Source organism: Muntiacus reevesi, chromosome 10 (assembly GCF_963930625.1).
Source record: "Muntiacus reevesi chromosome 10, mMunRee1.1, whole genome shotgun sequence".
Taxonomy (NCBI): domain Eukaryota; kingdom Metazoa; phylum Chordata; class Mammalia; order Artiodactyla; family Cervidae; genus Muntiacus; species Muntiacus reevesi.
The window spans coordinates 8249007-8270319 of NC_089258.1; the positions used below are offsets into that span (position 1 = coordinate 8249007).

General features: G+C 48.2%; 2 protein-coding genes across 7 annotated transcripts in view; one reads left to right on the forward strand and one right to left on the reverse strand.

Annotated features, from left to right (window-relative positions):
• UBAP1 (ubiquitin associated protein 1) overlaps positions 1–8316 on the forward strand; it is a 66963-nt gene extending 58647 nt beyond the window's left edge. For 4 of the 5 annotated variants that reach the window (XM_065901584.1, XM_065901586.1, XM_065901585.1 and 1 more), the window contains 3 exons: positions 5781–5963; positions 6654–6755; positions 7261–8316. In XM_065901584.1, the coding sequence (XP_065757656.1) occupies positions 5781–5963; positions 6654–6755; positions 7261–7401 (426 nt within the window). In that variant the 3' untranslated portion in view covers positions 7402–8316. The remainder of the gene's footprint in view (positions 1–5780; positions 5964–6653; positions 6756–7260) is intronic. The other variant, XM_065901588.1, reaches the window with a different exon arrangement.
• Positions 8317–9604: 1288 nt separating this feature from the next.
• The window catches only part of KIF24 (kinesin family member 24), a 63848-nt gene continuing 52139 nt past the window's right edge, over positions 9605–21313 (reverse strand). For both annotated transcript variants that reach the window (XM_065901583.1, XM_065901582.1), the window contains exons 11-14: positions 20026–20135; positions 12294–14546; positions 11024–11117; positions 9605–10330 (exon numbers count right to left, since the gene is read on the reverse strand). In XM_065901583.1, the coding sequence (XP_065757655.1) occupies positions 10190–10330; positions 11024–11117; positions 12294–14546; positions 20026–20135 (2598 nt within the window). In that variant the 3' untranslated portion in view covers positions 9605–10189. The remainder of the gene's footprint in view (positions 10331–11023; positions 11118–12293; positions 14547–20025; positions 20136–21313) is intronic.

Sequence of the window (21313 nt, forward strand, 5' to 3'; positions counted from 1 at the left end):
TGTAAGTGCCCATGGACCTTTCCCAAAGAAACTCGGTAGACTGCAGAAACATCTCTTGTTTTTGTTTAGTTGCTCAGTCATGTCTGCCTCTCTGCGACCCCAAGGACTGTAGCTCACCAGGCTCCTGAAGTCCATGAGATTTCCCAGGCAAGAATACTGGAGTGGGTTGCTATTTCCTTTTCCAGGGGATCTTCCCGACCCAGGGATGGAACTCGTGTCTTCTGCATTGGCAGGTGGATTCTTTACTGTTGAAGTACCCAGTGAAGCCTGTAACATCTTTTAGCATGGGCCTTCTCCTGATTCCCCCTGGTTTGTGGTTGGGCTCTGGTCAGCAGGATACTCCTCTCCACTCCCTAATTCACTGTAGGCTTTAGAGAAATTAAAAACACTCCAGACAGTTAGGGATCCTCAGCCACCACCATCCCCCACTCTCACTACCATCTAACTTAAAGAGTGTTAAAGTGAACCATTGAGACCAAAGCCAGTGAACTAATTGCAGAGGGTATATCTCAAACCAGAACACTCATCATTCTTTGGCATATCTGATTGTGCAGTTTCTTTTGGGCCCATCCACTTTAGGGTACGAGGGTCCCTGCTTCATCCTGGACTGGGGATTTGCTGCCCTCTGGGGGTAGCTTTAAATAGAGATGGAATCGTGGTAATCTTTTAAGGAAGTCGAGACCCTTACTCCTAGGGAGCAAAGCCTAGTTCCATCCTGGCTTTCTATCTTAGTGAGTCTTTGAAACTGCTAGTTAGAACCTTTTCCTGGTGAGAGAAGCACTTCTCTTCAAGACAGTGACTGGAGGTAGGGGGTGATGGTCGTCAACTGAGCCGTATACATCCTTCACATGGGAACTCCCAGGGAATTTCTGGAATTTAGTTCTTGTCATCTATTTCAGGCCCAGTGTTTGGGTCTCATTTTTCAGATTTTCATGTGTCATTGTATAAACTAATCTTAGAAGTTGAGAACTCCATAGGATCATCTTGAGAGGAACAGTTGTGTGATGTGCCCTTCTTCTGTGTCCAGCACAGAACTGCCTGGTCTAGCCCAAATCAGTGTCTCTTCCCACTGCATCTCAGCCCCGCCAGAGGCCTTGGTCTGCTCACAGGTTAGGCTCATCTGCCATCGGGTTCTCTTTCTCCAGGTATGGCTATATATTCTCTACTCTATCAGAGTTACTTCAGTGAAACATTTGCCTTTTTCTTTGTACTTAAGTTCTCAATTTACTCATTGTGGCCAGGAAGGATATGAGAAGTGCCAGTTCGCTCTTAAATTGTATTTCAAATGATTTCTGATAATATATAATCTCTTAGCTTTTTGGTGCTTGAATCTGTTGATAATTTCTCATGTTGCCATTGTTTTAATACTTACAGAGTCACTCTCCATCTCTGGATTAAAAAAAGGAGAGGATTTGACTGTCCAGTGGTTAGGAATCCACATTTTCACTGCTGTGGCCCTGGGTTCCAGTCCTGGACAGGACTAAGATCCCACAAGTCATGTGGCACAGCCAAAAAAAGAAATAGGAAAAAAAAAAAAAAAATAGGAAGCCTCGAAAAAGAAAGACACAACTGAATGAAACATTTTAAAAAATAAAAAATGAATTTATTTTTATCAGAGTATTTTAATGAAACCAAGTAGCATTTAAAAGGCTTATATTGAAAAAGAGTAGTTCCCCACCTCACCTCTTCCTGATTCCAGTTTTGCTTCCCATAGTCAGGTACTTTTAACTCTTCAAACTGTTTATACTGGGATTTATCTTTGTATTTCTAAATTGGATGCTTACATTGCATTTTCTAAATTTGTTAGGTTTATATTTCCGGTTATAGTAGTTGAGGATTTAGTCCTTATAATAGCCTTTCCTCCACCTTCTTCTTGTATCTTCCATCATATTTATATCACAAATTTTGGTTCAATTAATGTTAGTTAATATTATGATTGGGATGGTATACTGTAGTGGTGATGAGGATTTTCTTGGTAGCCTTTCTTTCTTTCTTTCTTTCTTTCTGCCCCATTAAAAATTCTGTGTAATTTCTTTGTGCCTGTTGCTAGTTTTAACCAAATGCTCCAAGAGTGCCAAAGACCTAGTGGTAATTTTCTCATTCAGATACATTCAATTTTGTTGGTTAACCTGTTGGTTTTGAATTCTTGAATATCCAAAAATGTCTAAATTTTATCCTCATGTGTGAATAATAGTTTGGCTCAATTTAGATTTCTTAGTTGAAGATCATTTTCCTTAAAAAATGTTAAGATATTACTCGCTTAAAAACAAAAAAACTTTCAGGGACTTCCACTGGTTAAGAATTTGCCTGCCAGCACAGGGGACTGAGTTCGGTCCCTGGTCGGGAAGATTCCACATGCCTCGGAGCAGCTAAGCCTCTGTGCCAGAGCTGTGCTCTGGAGCCCCGGAGCCGCAGCTCCTGAAGCCTGCACACCTAGAGCTGTGCGCCGCAGTGCAAGAAGCCCCATCACGGAAGCCTGTGCACCACAGCTAGAGAGCAGCCCCAGCTGGATGCACCTAGAGAAACGAGCGCACACAGCGGTGAAAACCTCCTGCAGCCATAAACACATAAAGATTAAAAACAGAAAGCTCTCAGATGGAAGTACAAGCACCTCTGATTTCTGGCAGTACTGTGCCATTCGGATTTCTTCCCCTACTCCAACAAGCTTTTGGGATCCTTTTTTTCATTTCTGGAGATTTGACATTTACCAGTGATGGGCTTTTTTCACTTACTGTGCTTGACCCTCCTCGATCCTTTCAAGCAAAGGCTCAGCTCAGTTTTCAAAATCTGGTTGTTGTGGTTTGCTTGTTTTTGGTATTATACTTTTCTGTTTTCTCTGTTCTTCCTGTAAACTGGATGTTGGACCACCTTGGCTGTTTTTCTGATTTGCTCTTTTCTATCTCTTTGACTTTATGTTTTACTATCTGAAAGGTATCCTTGACTATCATACCTTTTTAAAAAATCTCATAATCTTTTAAATAGAAGTTTTACTTTATTTTAAATTTCCAAGTGCTTTGTCTTTTCCAGGCACAGCATCTGGTTTGGTCTTATGTTCATGGCTTTCGCTTTCTATTCACTTTTAAGAGTGACTCACTAAAAGAAAAACAGTCAAAATGGGGGGAATATATATGTCGGGGTGTGCCTGCTGATTGATTGACTAGTTAGTTGCCTTTGAAGTGAAAGTGAAAGTCACTCAGTTGTGTCTGATTCTTTGTGACTCCATGAACTGTAGCCCGACTTCCATTGCTCCTCGGTCCATGGAATTCTCCAGGCAAGAATACTGGAGTGGGTTGCCATTCCCTTCTCCAGGGGATCTTCCTGACCCAGGGATCAAACGTGGGTCTCCTGCATTGCAGGCAGATTTTACCATCTGAGCCACCAGAGAAGACTTTGAAGAAAGTGAAAGTGAAGTCGCTCAGTCCTTACAGACTCTTTGCGACCCCATGGACTGTAGCCTACCAGGCTCCTCCTTCCATGAAATTTTCCAGGCAAGAGTACTGGGGTGGGCTGCCATTTCCTTCTCCAAGGGATCGTCTCAACCCAGAGATCAAACCCGAGTCTCCCTCATTGCAGGCAGATGCTTTACCGCCTGAGCCACCAGGACTTTGAAGGGAGCTCTGTAAGACATCAACATATGAAGATCTTGGGGCTATTAAAGTTATATCTAAGAAATCTGCCTGAAAGCTAAATAAAGTGAGGATACTGAGATAGGCTTACTTAATCCCGTTTTGTTCTTGTACCTCACTCTGCCAGATGCTGTGCCTGGTATCTTCAGTCCTTTTTGGAATTGATTCCCATTTTCTAGACTAAACCTTCTATCTCCACAGAAGGTGGGGTGCGGAAGGTCTGCCTGAGGGTTTTCTGCTGATCATTGCCTTCGTACTTTGCCTTACCCCAACAGTACCTGGTACTTCCAAATGCTGAAACCTCCTCAGGGGTCTCCTGCTGAACTGACTCTCCCATCTCCCACTTGTAACTTCACTGCTTCTGCCAGTTACTCTGCCTCCGTTAGCATTCCACCTTCTAAAATTTCATTGAAATACATTGTCCTCTGTTACACCCTCTTTTTCTTTAGTCTTAAAGGTTAATACAGTTTTATTATCATTTTAGTGGATTTTGGAAGGGAGGATCAATATATCAGGGCCCAGGCTTTCTAGCTGGCTCATTGGTAAAGAATCTGCCTGTCAATGCAGGAGACGCAGGAGATGCAAGTTCAGTCCCTGGGTTGAGAAGATCCCTTAGAGAAGGACATGGCAACCCATTCTCGAAAATTCCAAGGACAGAGAAGCCTGGCGGGCTACAGTCCTTGGGTCCCAGAGAGTCAATGATGACTGAGCCACTGAGCGCACACACACACATCAGGGCCATGTAAGTTTCAAGCTCAGAGCCAGGCTGCGAGCATTCAGAACTGCTTGTGACATGTACCCGACGTCTGGGACCTCCTTCTTGTGTGATAAGTACTGTGCCAGCAATGTGAACAAGATGCTGTTTGGGTACTGGTATTTTCAGGCCCAGGCAGAGCCCGGCCCTAAAAAGACAGGGAGTCTTGGGGCCTGCAGAGTGACCAGACTGTGTGCCCTGGTTCCCATGCCCTGTCATGACTCTTGTCACCTGATGGCTGAGCCCCAGGACTGCACTGCCTGGAGTGTGCTCTGGAGAGAGGGCTCAGCAGACACTGTGGGCGTCGAGGCCTGTGGAATCTTCTTGGCTTCCCCCAGCTGAGTTGGAGGAGAGCATCTAGTTATAGCTATAGAATTTTGAACATGCTTCTAGGATAAGCAGGCTCCTTTCCTCCTCCCTTCCTCTCCCCCACCCCCCCAAAAAAGGAGAGGGTTAAATAAAATTTTCTTGGATGGTTTTTCCTGTTTCTCGGGAGATGAGCCAAGTTGTCAGAGAGCTTTTCCCATGGTGGTTCTGTCCTTCGGCCTGGGGGTGAGCTGCCTTTTTGCCTTGGGGCTGATTATTATCAGCAGTGGTGGTGGGGTTTAAGTCTGGGAATCTGTCCAGTCAGGCTGGGGGCCGGTGGTAGGAGTAGGCTGCCTGTGGCCAGTGCAGTAGACGCTGGGCCCTACGGACCATGTTCCAGTCCTCGAGGGTACCGCCTGGAGGGGCGGTAGTCTTCAGCCTTGCCTCTGTAGGACAGTAGCTGTTGCAGGGAATCAAAGCACAGTACATGGTGTGGGGCAAAAGGGCAGTGCCCCGACCATGGGAGCCCTGAGCTGACCGTCTGCCCAGCCCAATGACAGATGTGACAATGGACACTGGGATGTGATGGACATGGTTACTGGGACAGTCAGTTTTGGAGTGAGGGGGTTTGAGATGAATGATCCCTCTAGTACTCAGATACGGCAGTTTAGGAAAGGGATCGTGGAGCCCTGGAGAGAGGTCTTAGCAGCCAGCAAGGTGCTGCCCAAAGGCAGGTTTCAGAACTTCTTCCTCCAGTACAAACCCAGGGAGTTTGGGCAGGAAAGGGCATGTGCTTCCATGGTGCTTCCTCACTCTGCAAGCTGGGATGAGGTCAGAGGACAGCCACACTTGCAGGTGTCTTCCCAACTTCTCTGTCCCTCAGCTGGAGCTCCCCCACCCCAAAGAGGGGAAGAACAGAGTTCTTCCTCAGGATGTCTGGCCAGAGATCTGGCCCTTTCTTGCAGGCAGGTTACTTGACTGGAGGTTTGATTTGGTCAGGATTGATAAACCCCTGGATCGGGCCACCTCAGTGACTTGTCTTCTGGGGCCTGGGTCTGTCTTCTTGCCTTAATCCTTTGTTTCTCTGCCACCAGGTCACACCTCCTAATTTCTCAGTGTCACAAGTGCCCAACACTCCCAGCTGTCCCCAGGCTTACTCTGAACTGCAGGCGCTGTCCCCCAGTGAGCGGCACTGTGTGGAGACAGTGGTCAACATGGGCTATTCATATGAGTGTGTCTTGAGAGCCATGAAGAAGAAAGGAGAGAATATTGAGCAGGTGAGCGGTAGGTCAGCCACAGGGCCAGGGTAGGAGAGGGGTCCCAGATCTCGGAGCTGGAAGCGCCCTGCGTCTGTCCTAGAGTCCCGCAGAGTCTCAGCGCCATTCTTTTCCTGTGATGAGGGAGGGCGGCAGGACTCGGGGGCTTTGTTGCGGGTGTCCAGCAGTGCTTCTGCTCTGGGGGCTGCTCTGGGACCTAGGCTGAGGGACAGACTTGGGCGTACTGGAGTTAAGGACTAACCACTTACCCCCCTTCTCTGCTTCTCCTGAGACAGTGGCAGAATAGGCTTTCGGTATGGTCAGACATCTTCTTCCATAAATGTCCATCCCGTCAGAAGCACCCAGGCAGTTCTGATCCAGGGTACTGGAGCCCCGAGCCTTGGGGGCCCTTTCTGACTCGGGTGGTTTCTTAGGAGAGTACCCTGCCCAGGCTGTGGAGCTGATGTCAGTTGGGAGATGAGTCAGCTGACAGGAACTCCTTTGAAGACTGTCAGTGCATATTTAGAAGGGTGTGTCTATCAGCAAATAGTCACTGAGGTCCGGCTGTGTTGGACACAGCTCAAGGTACAACATCAAGTCCTATCCGGGATGTAACAGTCAAGGCGGGGAGCAGACGTGTGGATTGGTGTGAGACTTTTGGGAAGCACAGAAACAGTGGCAGTCCGTGCTTAACCCTTTCTGTTTTCTTAGATTCTCGACTATCTCTTTGCACATGGACAGCTCTGTGAGAAGGGCTTCGACCCTCTTTTGGTGGAAGAGGCTCTGGAAATGCAGCAGTGTTCAGAGGAAAAGGTAGGCTCCAGGGAACCCTCTGGAAAGAAGGGACAAAGCAGTATGTCCTGGGGGCACTCCTGTTCCACACCTTCATCCCTCCCAGTGGCTGTAGGCAGAACTAGTTGGAGCAAGAACCTCCCGTGTCCAGACAGGCATGTGGATGTTTGGCTCAGATGAAGTACCAAGTTGAAGACCGTCTATCCCAGGGAAGGGATGGAAAAAAACGACCTGGGCAAAAGCTGTACTTTCGGATGATGGGGGAGATGGCTAGTCATTTTGCCTAGGCTGGATGGGAGCATGGATGTGGATGGTGGGACCTGAATGAAGGTCAGTAAGATTTGGGGCCTGGGTGTGGCTCCTGAAGGATGACTGGCTGTGGCATCAGCCCTCCTCTGCTTGCTCGGGGACCTGAGGGGCTCCGGCAAGGATGCCCTCCCAAGCAGCCCCTTACGCGTGTATTTCACCACTTGGCTGTGCTATGTGGCCAGAACCCTTTCTTGAATCTGTATTCTCTTCTCTTTAGATGATGGAGTTTCTTCAGCTGATGAGCAAATTTAAGGAAATGGGCTTTGAACTGAAAGATATTAAGGAAGTTCTGCTATTACACAACAACGACCAGGACAGTGCTCTGGAAGACCTCATGGCGCGGGCGGGAGCCAGCTGAGACGAGGCCCTGCCCAGGCCCTGCCAGAGCCACCCCTGCAGGAGGCCCCGAGGAGCCCCCGTGGGGAAGGGGAAGGGGCGCACTTCCGGATTTCCTTTTGGGGTGGAAGGTCAGGTGTGGAGACTGTGCTTGCCAAGTCTCTACAAGCTTAGGTCCTGAGCTGGGGAGAGAGTGGGTAAGATTTGGGCAGGCACATGCCCCAGAACTGTCCTGGCTCCTTCCATATTAAAAGTATTTGTATCCTGAGAAGTGCCCTTCCCACCTTGGCCCTCCAGATTGACTTCTCTGGTCTTTTTTTGGGATCTGTATGGTTTCAGCCGAAACCTGGCCCAGCTGCCAAAAGGAGCTGGGGAGGAGGAGGAGGTGGGGCCAGACTCAGTGCTGCTTCGGGGCTAGATGTTCCCTCGTCCGCAAGAGTGGGCTGACCTCTAATCCAGGTTGAGTGCAATTGAAAGGTTCTTCCAGGGTTTGTTTCCTTCCCTTTTTAACAATGTCACTTACTGTGACACTGGTTCTGCAATGTCTCTGAGGTGCAGAGAATGCCCTTTACCCCCTGGGGCCCTGAGTTTGCCTTTTCTGCCAGGCAGTTACCACACTTCCCTGCCCCAGCCTGTTTCTTTTGGCCTGGTTTGGACTACAATCTTCTGCTACCCAGGATTTTAGAGTCCCCTACTCTAGGAAACAGTTGTCAGTTTAAGGAATCATTGGTCCCTCCCCAGCACATCAAGCGGGGAAAAAGCAGGCCATGATTTAGTCCCCCAGCACTAACTCCACCTCAGTTCTCCCTGGAGAACAGCCTCTCCCTCCAGCCCCTGCTCTAGGACGACACAACAAATAACACCTAGTCATAGAAATCAGTCTCTTTGGTTTGTTTTGTATTATGTTGTACATCATTAAAGATCTAAATACAAAGGATATACAGTCTTGATGAATCTAAAGTAATTTGCTAACTATTTTGATTCTTCAGAGAGTACTACTAATAAAAATCTAAAAGGTATATCCTGTTGTGATGATTTCTTTATTGCCAAGGAATGTTTCAGTGCAGGGTGGAGGTTAGTGAGTGGTAAGCAGATTTGCTGGGGATGGAACAGAAGCTAACCATTTTCTGTCATTTCACTACTTTCTTCCAACTCTTAGACCTGTGGAATCCAGGAGTTGGCCCTACGGTCTGCCCTGGTTTTTGGTTTGCAAAGGCAGGCCTAGACACAAAGGTCTGTTTAAACCTGACCTAGCTCAGTCTCTGGGTTAAGGACATAGACATGTGCCTTCTTGCAAGACTGATTGTGGAGGTGAGCCAGGCTGGGCCGTCGGGAGACGCACTCAGAGGTGAGGAGTGAGCAGCATCAGGCGTGTCTCTGTTCCGCAGGTGGGACGGGGATTCAGAGTGCTTCACTAGCGCTCAGTGGGGCTGTTGCACTCAGTGGCACTAGATTTATCCCTAGCTTCTTGTCCTTAGTTGTAATACTCTCTCCCCCACAGTCCTCCTTGTGCTCTTGGCTTGGATGGGTCTCTAATTTTTGTAGTGATGATGTGAGGATACAGAACCTTTGAGCTGGGAAGCAGCAAGCTGGAAAGAGGCCGCCCTCTGATGGTCAGATGAGGCATGGCCATTGTCTCAGAAAGCCAGTTAGTCCCTCCTCTGGCCTTTAAAATTAATTAAACCCTTCTTTTAAAATTTGGAGAAGTTATCCTTTAACTTCTACAAGAGAACAAAATTTCACATCAAAATGGGTGTCCGGGCCAAGGCTTTGACATGTGAATCTCAACTTGATCCAAGGTGGCCTTGCTAAGTGAGGGACTACCTGGTATTTCTTAAGCTTCTGCTAAAAAGATACAGTGAAAACTCACACGAAGGGGTGCATGTATGTGTGTAAAACTGCTTTAGAGTCTCGCTGGCCAGAGCAGTTAGTGCCAGGTACTGAACACAGGCCACTGGAAGGGAGAGCAGATGGCCAGGGCGACCCTGGATAAAGGTGAGGCTGGGAGATGGACTTGCCTGAGATACTCAGCCATTCAACTATTCTGTGAGGGAGTACGGTGGGTGAGGACTTACAGACATGACTTAGGAATGTGATGCAGGCAGATGGTCTCAGCAAAAAAGAGACTGGAAAAGAATGCAGTGATGCGAGTGCCCTCTTCCGTCTAAACACTGTGTTGCAGGGAGGGAGGGGAACTGGAAGCATAAGACCTGTCCCACATCTGCTCCTGTTAAAGACATCCAGTTAAGGTTTATTCATTTTACATTTTCAAAAGCTAACCTAAAGCCCCAAATCAATCTTCCAAGGGCTGGTGGGGCAGATCTCACCCAGCCCCCACCCCACTAGCACCAGCGTTTTAGTTTTTGACCAAGTCCTGGAGGAAGGCACAGAATCCAGCTGATAAAACCTCTAGGCTCAGCATGTTATCTCCCCTAGCTTGTGACCTCCAACCTGTAGGTTACCGCTGACTGTCCCCCCATCCTCAGGTCCCCAAATTCAGAAACACCTACAGGGTTATTAGACCCAACTGTTGTTTCCACAAAGGGTCAGTAACGCAAATCCTCAACCCCAAAGAAAAGGGAGAGACCTATTAGAAGTTGTTCAGGCTCATCTGTCCTTCCTTGGAGAGGCCCCTGTGCTCGGAACTGGACAGATGCTCGGCTCTGAGAGAGGAGCTGGGACCCAGCCCAGGCCATGAGTGGTGAGGGATAGACCACCATGGCAGGACAAGGCAGTGGGTGCTGAGACCTGCAGGGGGACCTGGTGGAGGCCCCTCCAGCTCTTGAGAGCCCAGCCACCCCGTACCAACTCTAAGACACCGCTGTCCTCTCGGGGCCTGCAGCTGGCTTGTGGCAGGCCAGGTATAGCTGTAGCTGGCTCCTCAGACTCTGGATGCACTTGGACTTCAGAACCATGATTTCATCTAACTGGATCACAAAACCTTCAAAATCCTGAGAAAGGAAACGAAGGTCAAAGGGAGCTTTTGCTGTTACTGGCCCTCTGTCATATCTGCTTTTCTAATCCCTTCTCTTGCAGGAGGATTTCAGAGCCCAGGGCCCTTCCTCCAGTTGGAAAACCTGCAGGATAATCACCATGGCATAGGGTGGGCCCACTTCTTTACAGAGAGGTATTTGCAGGGCAAAAGGGTGGTTTTGTAGAAGTACCTCTGGTCTGCATAAGGCAAGTCACTGTTACCATCACAGGGAGGGGCCTCCAACGAGCCACTAGGAAGGCAGAATGGCAAGGAGAGAGGCTGGAAACACTGGCCTGGGAATGGGGAGTGTCACGCCATCTCCCACCTGTCCTTGTGCCCCTCAAGCCAGCTCAGAGGAGTGGCAAGAGAAGGCCCAAAGCCTCAACAAAGCTATAGTGTGGCAGCAGACCCTTTCTGCACACACCGCAGGAAACAGGGGTGACTATCAAACTAGGTAGACTTCCCTGGTGGGTCGGGACAATCCCCTGGAGAAGGACATGGCAACTCAACTCCATTATTCTTACCTGGAGAATCCCATGGACAGAGAAGCCTGGTGGGAAACAGTCCATGGGTTGCAGAAGAGTCAGACATGACTTAGTGACTAAACAACGTCAAACTAGCTGCAGGCTAAGTCCCAACAGCCCTGGAGGGTCCAGCCAAGACCACTTACGGTAGCAGCCAGCTGGCTCATCAGGGTCTCCTCCTTGAAGCCCAGCTCAGCCATTTCATCCAGCTGTTCCCGGTGTGCTTGGATGACCACCTGCCTGGGGACCAGAGGGGATGCTGTGAGCCTTGGGCCTCCCATCTCATGGGCAGCTTTCTGGAACTGAGCCTCATTTCTAGGCCAGGGGCTGCTGCTTCCCAAAGAGGTCGAGGCTTTGATGGGAACGAGCTCTCCACCATCTCCTGCCTCTCCACCGTTCCTTTCAGGGCTTGTCAGGGACTAGGGCGACACCCTGAAGTACTGGGAAGACAGTGGCTTTGGGAGCTGCCCCCAGGGCCTCCTGGGTTCACTGAGACAGGGCTGGCTGCTGCTGCTCCTCCGCAGGCGCTGCTCACAGCTTCCCTGCACGGAAGCTAAAGGCTGTGCCGCTGCAGCCGGCACGTGGCACAGGCAGAGCCTGCCACCTGGCCTGTGGGCCTGTCTCCTCTCTGTGGGGAGTTCAGGGACCAGAGCAAGGGGGTCTGGGCTAGAAGCTGGAGGACCTGCCTTCTGCCAGACCCCCCTGTGGGTAGAGACCACCAACAGCATGACTGACCCCTGGCTATAGGTGAGCTCCTCCCCCGGACATCCCTGCATGCCCTTCTCTTTGCCCAAGGCCCAGGCCGAGCCCCAGTGAGCAGGCAGACAGCTGGCCCAGGGAATCGGGAGCCAGAGTGGAGGGCTGCGGCCTCACAGAGAAGCATCTGTTGCCGCCCTGCCCTCCTGTGCCTCTAGCCCTCGACCCCCCACCCCTTTCACATCCTCCAAGGCGGTCTCACTCTGCGGCACCATCCAGCCTCCTCGGGGAAAGCACAGTCTGAAGCCCGTTTCCTACCTCTGCCATCCTGGAAGGTGCCTAGAGCTGTGGCTCTGGGGGCACACGGCTGCTGCTGCTGTGTCCTGGAGCAGCACTGCAGGAATACATACCCACCAGAACGAGGAGGATTCTCGTCTCACCTCGGGCCTCAGGCTTGGTCACGGGGTCAGATCCTCCCTTCTCTCCCTCACATCCAGCTTTCCCAGGCTGAGGGCCCACCCACCCTGGCAGGCCTGCTCCAATACATTTTACTCCTACTGCTCATGTCAGATGCATCTAGTCAGGCTCCCTTGAAAAGGTGGACAAACAGCCTGTCTCTTGAGCCAACCACAGCTATTCCCAGAACAGACAGAACAATAAGCTGGGGTGGGAGTAGGGATGCCAAAGGGCCCAAGTCTAGGTAGGAAGAGTCCAACTTACTGTGCCTGCCCCAGGGAAGGCCCATGGAGTGTCCTGGTGGTCTTGGGAGAGCAGCTGGCCACCAGGGGAGAGCCTGGCCTTGCTAAGGGCCTTGGGATTGGCCTATGTTTGAGCCATGCAATGTCCTCATTATAGCAAGACAGTGTGATGGGGTCTGTGGAGAAACCCAGTTCCAGCCAACTGGGCCCTGTCAGCTGCTTTCTCTCCTGGGCCCTGGGCTGGTTAGCCACATCACTACCTCCTGCTCGGGGGGTGAGTGTAGGCCCAGCGTGAGGTCCTCCAGGATGTAAGGTGAGGAAGGGCTTTCCCAGGAAACCCTGGGAGCCGTCCAGCTCTGTCTCAACATTGGCATCACAGTGCCCCTGGGAGAAGAGTGCGGGAGAAGAGTCTCTGCTCTGGCAGGCCTCCCCCGGGTCAGCCTCCCCGTCGGGCAGCTCGTCAGGCAGGTGCTGACGGATGGGTGATGGGGACAGGGCTGGAAGACTGCCCCCAGGCTTGTTGTCGGGGGGAGATGAGGAGAGCCACAGGTGCTCGGCTGCTGAAGACGTTGGCGGGACTGCCTCGGGATCACCCGATGACACTGTGTGGCCCACTGCTGGCCCCTCTGTGTCTGCTGCCACGAGACCACGCACAGTTCCATCCTGGGCCGGCTGCTCCCAGGAAGGAGGGCCCCCACCATCCAGGCTCTCCAGGAGGGACACGGTGAGCGGAGCCATCAGTCCGGAAGCATACTCGGAGCTCGTGCCTAATTCACCTTTAGAGTCTTCTCCTTGGAAAGGGTTACTGTCTTTCATTGTTCTGGTCTCCAGAGTTGGGCTGTCTTCACTGACTTCTCTCAGGGGTGTGCTCACTGTGTCTCTCTGGTTTGGGGACCCAGGAACTGCAATGTGGAATAGTGAGCAAGCGAAACCATCTTCCTCCAGGGATGGCAAGCTGCCCTCGGCCTGCCCAGGAACCTCACTTCTGAAGGCTTCCTGTCTGAGGTCAAAAGCAGGGCCGCCACCTCTTCCCCGACCATATACAGAGTCTACCTGTGAGCAGTAAGGCTTCCCTGCCAGGTCTTCTCTGGGAGGAGGCCCTGAGAGGTCTGAGTCCTCCTCTCTGCTCCATTCCAAGGGCACCTGACCTGGGCTGCGGCCGTGATCGAGTGCTATCCTTCTGTGGCCTGCGGGGTCCCTGGAGTAGACCCAGCTTCCAGTTACACCCTCCTTGTCACCATCTGGGCTGAAAAACAGACTCTGCTGCCTCTCAGCCACCCGCTCCTCAGGACCTTGCTCCCTCTGATGAAGGAAGAACGAGCCTTCACTGCTCTCCGGGCTCTTTCCCTGCTCTCTGGGCCTTTGACAGGAGACGTGTGAAAAAGAATCTTCACTGAAGTCGCTGTCATCAGGGTCCTCTGCCTGGGGGACTTCGGCTCCATCATGACTCTCAGCACGATGAGGGTGGAAGGGAGAAGGGATGTCACTCTGAAGCTGCCCCTCTTGGGGCCGGGACCGGCATAAAAACCTTTCCAGGGGTTGGTACTGTAACTTCTGCTGGAGGAGAGGTGGCTGCTGGAACTGCTGGTGATAAAAGCGCAAATGCTCCTCCCGCTCTTTCTGACGAGCAGGGATGTTGCTGGCCCAAGCTTCAGAGGCAGGCCGGCTGGGTGTGCCCTCCTTGCTGCCCTGACCATACTCCACTAAGCGGTGGGTGCTGCCAAAGGAGAGCTCGCCTCGTGACACAAGCTGCTTCTGCACTGGCTGCACAGTCTGCACTTTCTTGCAGCGGGATGGTGGCTTACCACGGACCAGGTCCCCTCCTGGGCCTGGCGCCCTGCTTCCCCAGCCTAGGGTGGTTTTATTGCCAACTGGGTTTTTCTCAGAGCATAATGCAGCTGATTCTTCTGCCCTTTTTATGACTACATGTCCAGACGGTACAGTTCCTTTGCTAGAGCTAGTCTGAATGACCCACTCTAGGGGAGGACTCCCTCGAGAGCCACCCTCTTTGCCAGGAACCTTAGGTACAGAAGCAAAAGGGATATTGGCTGGGTGACTAGCCAGAGGATGGGCCTTCCCTCTCGTGGAACCAGATGGCACTGTGAGCGGCTGCTGAAGCCCCAGCTTGACTTTTTTGGGAGAACATTTGTCCCCTGGCAGGGCCACAGGAGAGCTCTGAATTCGTTTTGGAGAAGAGTTATAAGAGTTTACAGATGTTCGATTTCGACTGTTAGCTGGAGTACAACATTTAATGCCTTTCTTTAGTTCTTTGACCCTGTAAATGACCATTTTATGTTAATGTACATCCCTGTAATTCCCTTCCTATAGCTTTCAGAGAAAACAAAAACCAAAGAAAAGTATTACAAGAACTGGGAATTATTTTTTTATCTGGGAGAGAATAAAGGAAAGAATAAAGGGGATATTCTATTTCAACATGAAATCCATGATCAGGAGAGTGTTTGAAATACCACAGATGCATGTGAGGGACAGGCCAGAGGAGCTGGTTTCAGGACTTATGTCCACGCAGGGCCCATACCACACTTCCTGAAGATCAGCCCACGCAGGAGCCATGTGTCTACTCCTCACCTACTATTCCATAATCAGAACCTTCTCTTCCTGCAAACCACCTCCTTTTAGGCTTCTCTGAGAAAATGAGTTCCCTCCAACCTGCTGGGCACTTCAAGAAGCACAAGCTCTCAGAAATAAGTCGGCTTGTGCTAATTCCATGGAGGTAGAAACAACCTGTCTGTTCCCAGGGTTTTCAACTTTAGCACCAGTGGTGTTTGGGGTCAGACAATTCTTTGTTGTGGGGAGCTGTCTTGTGCCTGTGGAATGTTTAGCAACTTCCTTGGCTTCTACCCACGATCACAGCAGCCTTTGTTCTCTGTCACAACAATCAAAATTGTCTCCAGACATTGTCAAACATCCTCTGGGAGGCAAAAATCAGCCCCTAGATAGAGAAATAAGAGAACCATGCTCTATTCTACAAGGGAATTTTAGAGAACATGGAAAAATCCAGAATTAAGTCTGCTAGGATCGAGTTGCCGAGATCAGAGTCTCTCACTCTGTGATACCTAAAACAAAATAAAAGCAGTGGGAGAATTAGGATTTACAAGGAGACATCAAGTAAAATGTGACTCTCCAGTGGTGTGCTTGTAGATTCTGTGTTGAAATCCCTTATGGAGGGAGTTGTACTTTTGCCGGGGAGCTCTCAGAAAATGTCTCTTCCATTGTTTTGGTTTTAATCCATTTAGTAGTAGCCAAATGACCCCCTGGCCATTTCTGAAAACCAAGATAGTAAACCTGACACTGAGACCTGACTTCCTTTTAGCTCTGAGAAGCAGGGAAGCAGGTAACATAGTAAGCAGAGAGACAAAGTCATGACTGAAGTCAAGTTTCTCAGATACGCAGACGACACCCCCCTTACGGCAGAAAGTGAAGAACTAAAGAGCCTCTTGATGAAAGTGAAAGAGGAGAGTGAAAAAGTTGGCTTACAGCTCAACATTCAGAAAACTAAGATCATGGCATCCAGTCCCATCACTTTATGGCAAACAGATGGAGAAACAGTGGAAACAGTGGCTGGCTTTATTTTTTTGGGCTCCAAAATCACTGCAGATGGTGACTGCAGCCATGAAATTAAAAGACGCTTACTCTTTGGAAGGAAAGTTATGACCAACCTAGACAGCATATTAAAAAGCAGAGACATTACTTTGCTAACAAAGGTCCATCTAGTCAAGGCTATGGTTTTTCCAGTAGTCATGTATGGATGTGAGAGTTGAACATCCAAAGAAACCTGAGCACAGAATTGATGCTTTTGAACTGTGGTGTTGGAGAAGACTCTTGAAAGTCCCTTGGACAGCATCCAACCAAGTCCATCTTAAAGGAGATCAGTCCTGGGTGTTCATTGGAAGGACTGATGTTGAAGCTGAAACTCCAATACTTTGGCCACCTGATGCAGAGAGCTGACTCATTTGAAAAGACCCTGATGCTGGGAAAGATTGAGGGCAGGAGGAGAAGGGGACGACAGAGGATGAAATGGTTGGATAGCATCACCGACTCCATGAACATGAGTTTGGGTAAAGTCTGGGAGTTGGTGATGGACAGGGAGGCCTGGTGTGCTTCGGTTTACGGGGTTGCAAAGAGTCAGACACGACTGAGCGACTGAACTGAACTGAAAATCATGTTGCGTTCTTGGGCCTTTGCTGAGGTGTTGCAGCAGGACATACACACAAGGAATGAGTTGAGAGTTGCCACAGCAAGTCTAGATGGTTCCAAATTACCTCCTGTTATAAAACTGAGCTCTTTTAGTTTTGTTAAAAGAGAAACACCAAAGTTTCTTCCTAGGAGTCATAGAAGTAATTCTAGAAATCTGAGGGTGTCAGAAGAAATCTTACAGGTAATTTGGTCACTGATCCTAAGTACTTCCAGTGTACTCTACCTTTTACCAAAATCACTCTTGCTACTGAGCTCTTTTCTGATAAACCAGTTAGGGGTCCAGCTAGAACTTTATTTTTGTACTATTTACTAACATTGTTTTAGTATGTGAAGAGAGAAAAATTTTAAATCAGAGGAAAATTTCAAATAAGCAATAAAATCATTCTCATCTTGTGTGTGTACAGATTGTTACCTACAATTAATTTAAGCACATAAAACAAATGACTTTCATACTTACTTTCAATAATTTTTCAGACTGCTTTGAATGAAAGATTATTTCTATTATACTTTTTCTACTTTTTTTTTTAAAGGAACTACAGCCTCATTTATTATTTGTAAATCTTGAGCTAGTCTCCATTTACCATTTGATTTCTTAATACCCAAAACAGAAGTATTGCATGGACTGTTACAGGGAACTAATAGTCCCTGTTCCTCTAAATTTTCAATGATGGGTTTTAACCCTTCCTTGACCTCAGGTTTTAGTGGATACTGCTTCTTATGTGGAAATAAGTATGGGTCTTTGAGCTTGACAACTACAGGAATAGCATTTTGTGCTCGACCCACAGATTTTTCATCATCCCATACTCTAGGATTTATATTTTGTTCAACTAAAGAGAGAGAAAGGGAGGGCTCCATATTCATGGAAATAGAGGCATGGACCTTGCTCAGTATATCCCTCCCCAAAAGGGGTGAGGGTGATTCTGGCACAATCAGCAACTCGTGTGAAAATAGCACAGAATCCCAGTTGCAAGATAAAGAATAACTTATTACTTTTGGCTCGTCCAGACAGTCCCATTACAGAAGTGGATTGGGAAGAAAGTGGGCCAGGGGCTTCAGTAAGCATGGAGTGAGTTGCCCCAGTATCTAAAAGGAAATCGATGGATTGGCTTCCCACAGTTATCAATACCCGGGGTTCCTCAGGTGTAATTAGGACGAGAGCTTGTGTGGGGACCCCCGGGCACCTTCAGTCCTGGTTGTCTTGAGAGTCCAACCCCTGAAGCCTGCGCCTCTGGGGGCAGTCTCTCCTCCAGTGTGGTCCTTTACAGACCAGACATGGAGCCAGGGGCGGCTTAGATGCCTGAGGGCAATATCGCTTGAGGTGCCCCTCCATTCCACAGCAATAGCAAGCCCATCCCTTTTCACCTGGGTCCCTCTGGGCATTTCTCTCAGGCTGTTTAAGAACGGTTTTCATAGCCATTGCAAAGGCTTCTGCCTGTTCCTTTGTCTTTCCCTGCCTTTCTTTCTTTTCCTCATAGTCCCTTCCATAAAGACTGTCTGAGCCACTTTTTCTAGTTTTTAACAAAAATTATTTTAAATAATTTCTCAACTGTACTCAATACATCCCCCCTGAGAAAGGGTTACTTTCATCTTCCTTTACTGAAGCGCTGAGAGGAATGTTTTATTCTCTGCTCCTAATGATGTTCTCACTACAAGCACTTGTTATGTCTGTGATGCAGGGAGGGATGTATGAAACAAGACTGACCTAGGGTTAGCAACTGTTGAAGCAGGGTAATGGACACATGGGGGGAAGGAACTTGAAGCCATACTGGTTTGGGGGAAACAATTTTGGATCATCCCATGTCTTCTAGCTGATCTCAGTCTTCACTTATCTTCTAGCAGGGCTAGGACGCTGGCATTAAGCGAGCCACGCAATTAGGAATGCTCCTTGAGGAAACTTATTTAGGAACCTATTATAGGTGTACTTCATTTTATTGCATTTTGCTTTGTGGAGAGGGCATTTGCTTTTTTTTTTTTTTTAAACAAACTGAAGGTTCATAGCAACTCTGCATAGAGCAAGTCTATCAGTGCCATTTTTCCAACAAGATTATTTTTAAATTAAGGTACGTGCATTGTTTTTTAAAAACATAATGCTACTGCACATGTGATAAACTACACAGTATAGTATAAATATAATTTTTATATGCACTGGGAAACGAACCTGGGACTTCAGTGCAATTTATCACAGTGGTCTGAGCCAAAGTTGCAGTATTTTCACAGTATACCTGTATTCTTGTCTGGAAAATTCCATGGACAGGAACTTGGTGGGCTATAGTCCAGGGACCACAAAGAATCAGACATGACTGAGCATATGCCTATAATATTACTATTGTTGAAGTTAATATATAATGAGCGTTCACTCTGTGCCAGGTGTGGACCTAAGCCCTTCATACATGTCATCTCACTGAATCCAAGTAACTGTTACATGAGGTAGGTGCTATCATTATCCGTGTTCACATTAAGGGAACTGGTGCTCAGAGAAGTTGAAAACTAGCCCAGGATAACTCAGCTAGCTAGTGGCAGAGGCAGGGTACTGGCCCAGATAGTTTCACTCTACAGTCCATTCTAGTAGCCACTTTGTAAATGGTCTTTCCTATTGAAATGAGATGAGATAAAATACACAGAGAACATCACTGAAGCCCTGACGCCCAGGGCGAGCTCCTCCTTTCATTCACAAATATTAATAACAAACCTAGTACTGTCTGGGCAGGATAGAGACAGTGGAGAGAAAGATAAGGTTCCTGTTCTTATGGAACTTAGATGATAGCTTATCTTTCCTTCCCAGTGAGTTTCATAAAATGCCATGTATACAAAAGATTCTTCAACAGTAATTTTAAGAACACCAGGTTCCCCTCAAGTAGTCTGTTAACTTTGGAGACAGCTTCTGAGAGACCAAGAGGAGGTGTTGTACGGTAGGACCAGGCAGCAAAGCAGCCAGAGGAAAGGATAGTAATGAGTGCACTGTCAAACGTAGGAGACACATGACCCCAGGGTAAGAGATGGGAGGGGCCCTGGCAGATACCAGAGTCACTAGAGCCCTGACCTGGCAGTCAGACGTACTAGTTCTGCCACCAGCTCCCAATGAGCCCTTTTAAGGTCCCTGCTCTTTTCTGGGCCTCAGTTTCTCCTTCCATAAAACAAGGTTGATCTCTTCTGGACCTACATAGCTCTGAGTACTTCTGCCTTAACAAATAATAGGTACTCTATCCCTAGTAATTAGGGCTGAGGCTGGCAGGAAGAAAACCTCATGAAGCCTTCCACTCTGGAAAAATAATTCATCTCCGGCTAGCTATTTAAGATTCACTGATGGAGTTGTCTCCTGAACAAGGGAACATGTCACCTTCCTCATCACGTTCACAGTTGTAAAATGACAGGGCCTACCAAGACACATTCTTCACATGACCAGTTGCACATTCCCCTGGCAGTAGAATTATTATCTCAAGAACAGGTTTGGGGAGCTCAAGGTCAGATCCTTGTGTATGCATCTCTCACAAACATACACACACACACCACCCCCTACTCTGACACCTGAGGGCACTCACCGGTCAGCATAGCGCAAAGTATTCAGAGTGTGTTCAGTGGCCACATGGCTTGGTGAGATGTTGGCGATCATGCAGGTTTTGGCATTGCCAATGAAAGAGTCCTTCAGCACCTGTTCAAAACAGAAGGCAGGTCAGTGAAATCAGCCAACAAAGGGCATACTGACTACATACTGTGTTCAGGACACTGGGCCATACTCATACCTACCACCTTCTACAGAAAGGCAATTCACAAAAGAAGAAACACAAATGATCAATCAACAAACAAAACAGGTACTCACTGCATCACTAATCAAAGAAATGCAGACAAAGCATTTTACAAAATTAAAATTTGTGGGGACTTCCCTGGTGAGGGGTCCACTGGATCCCACATGCTGCAACTAAGGGTTTGCATGCTGCAACTCAGAGTTCATTACCTCAACTAAGATCCAGTGCAGTCAAGTAATAAATAAATTAAAAAATTAAAATTTGGGGGCCTATAAAATTAAGAAAGACTCACACGAACCTGTGATCCAGTGCAGTCAAGTAATAAATAAATTAAAAAATTAAAATTTGGGGGCCTATAAAATTAAGAAAGACTCACACGAACCTGCTCTGGTGAGGGTCCAAGGAAAGGGTGCTCCTGCACACTGCTATGCTGCCCACGTACTATGCAGTGTGAACTGCTACATGCCTTTGGGAGGGCAGTTTGGTAATATGGTAAAAACTTGGTAAAAAAATGTTCCTACTTTTGGTTTGGCAATCACATTTCAAAGACTTTATCCTAAAGAGACAATTGCTCAACTGATTTTAAAAAAAAGTATACACAGGATATTCATTACAATATTATAATAGTAAAATTTGGAAAATCTCTAAGTCTATAAACAAGTAACACTAAAAAATTATAAACTGCATACAACCATAAAAACTAATTATGGATACACGTACTTAGGTACCTGGAAAGATCTAAAACTTATGTTTGTGTGAAAAAGGTGTATGATTCTGTGAGTGGATTTATGTGTGAAATTACTGATTTAATTAAACAGGAACACAATTTCTGGGGGTGGAGGACAAGTTTTGAAAAATAACAAAGCCGATGTCAGAATCAGGACTAACCACCCAAAAGAAGGGTTTCCTGAGTCCCCAGCTATAGTCATGTTTGAGAAGAAACCATCTAACCCATAGATAACTGATTCTAACAAGTTAGGAGCTATGTTATCATGGGTTCTGCCCCAGCTCCCATGAAGCTGTTGGGTCTAGCCGCAGAGTGGGAACACCTCCCAGAATACAGAGCACCTCACCGAGACCACCT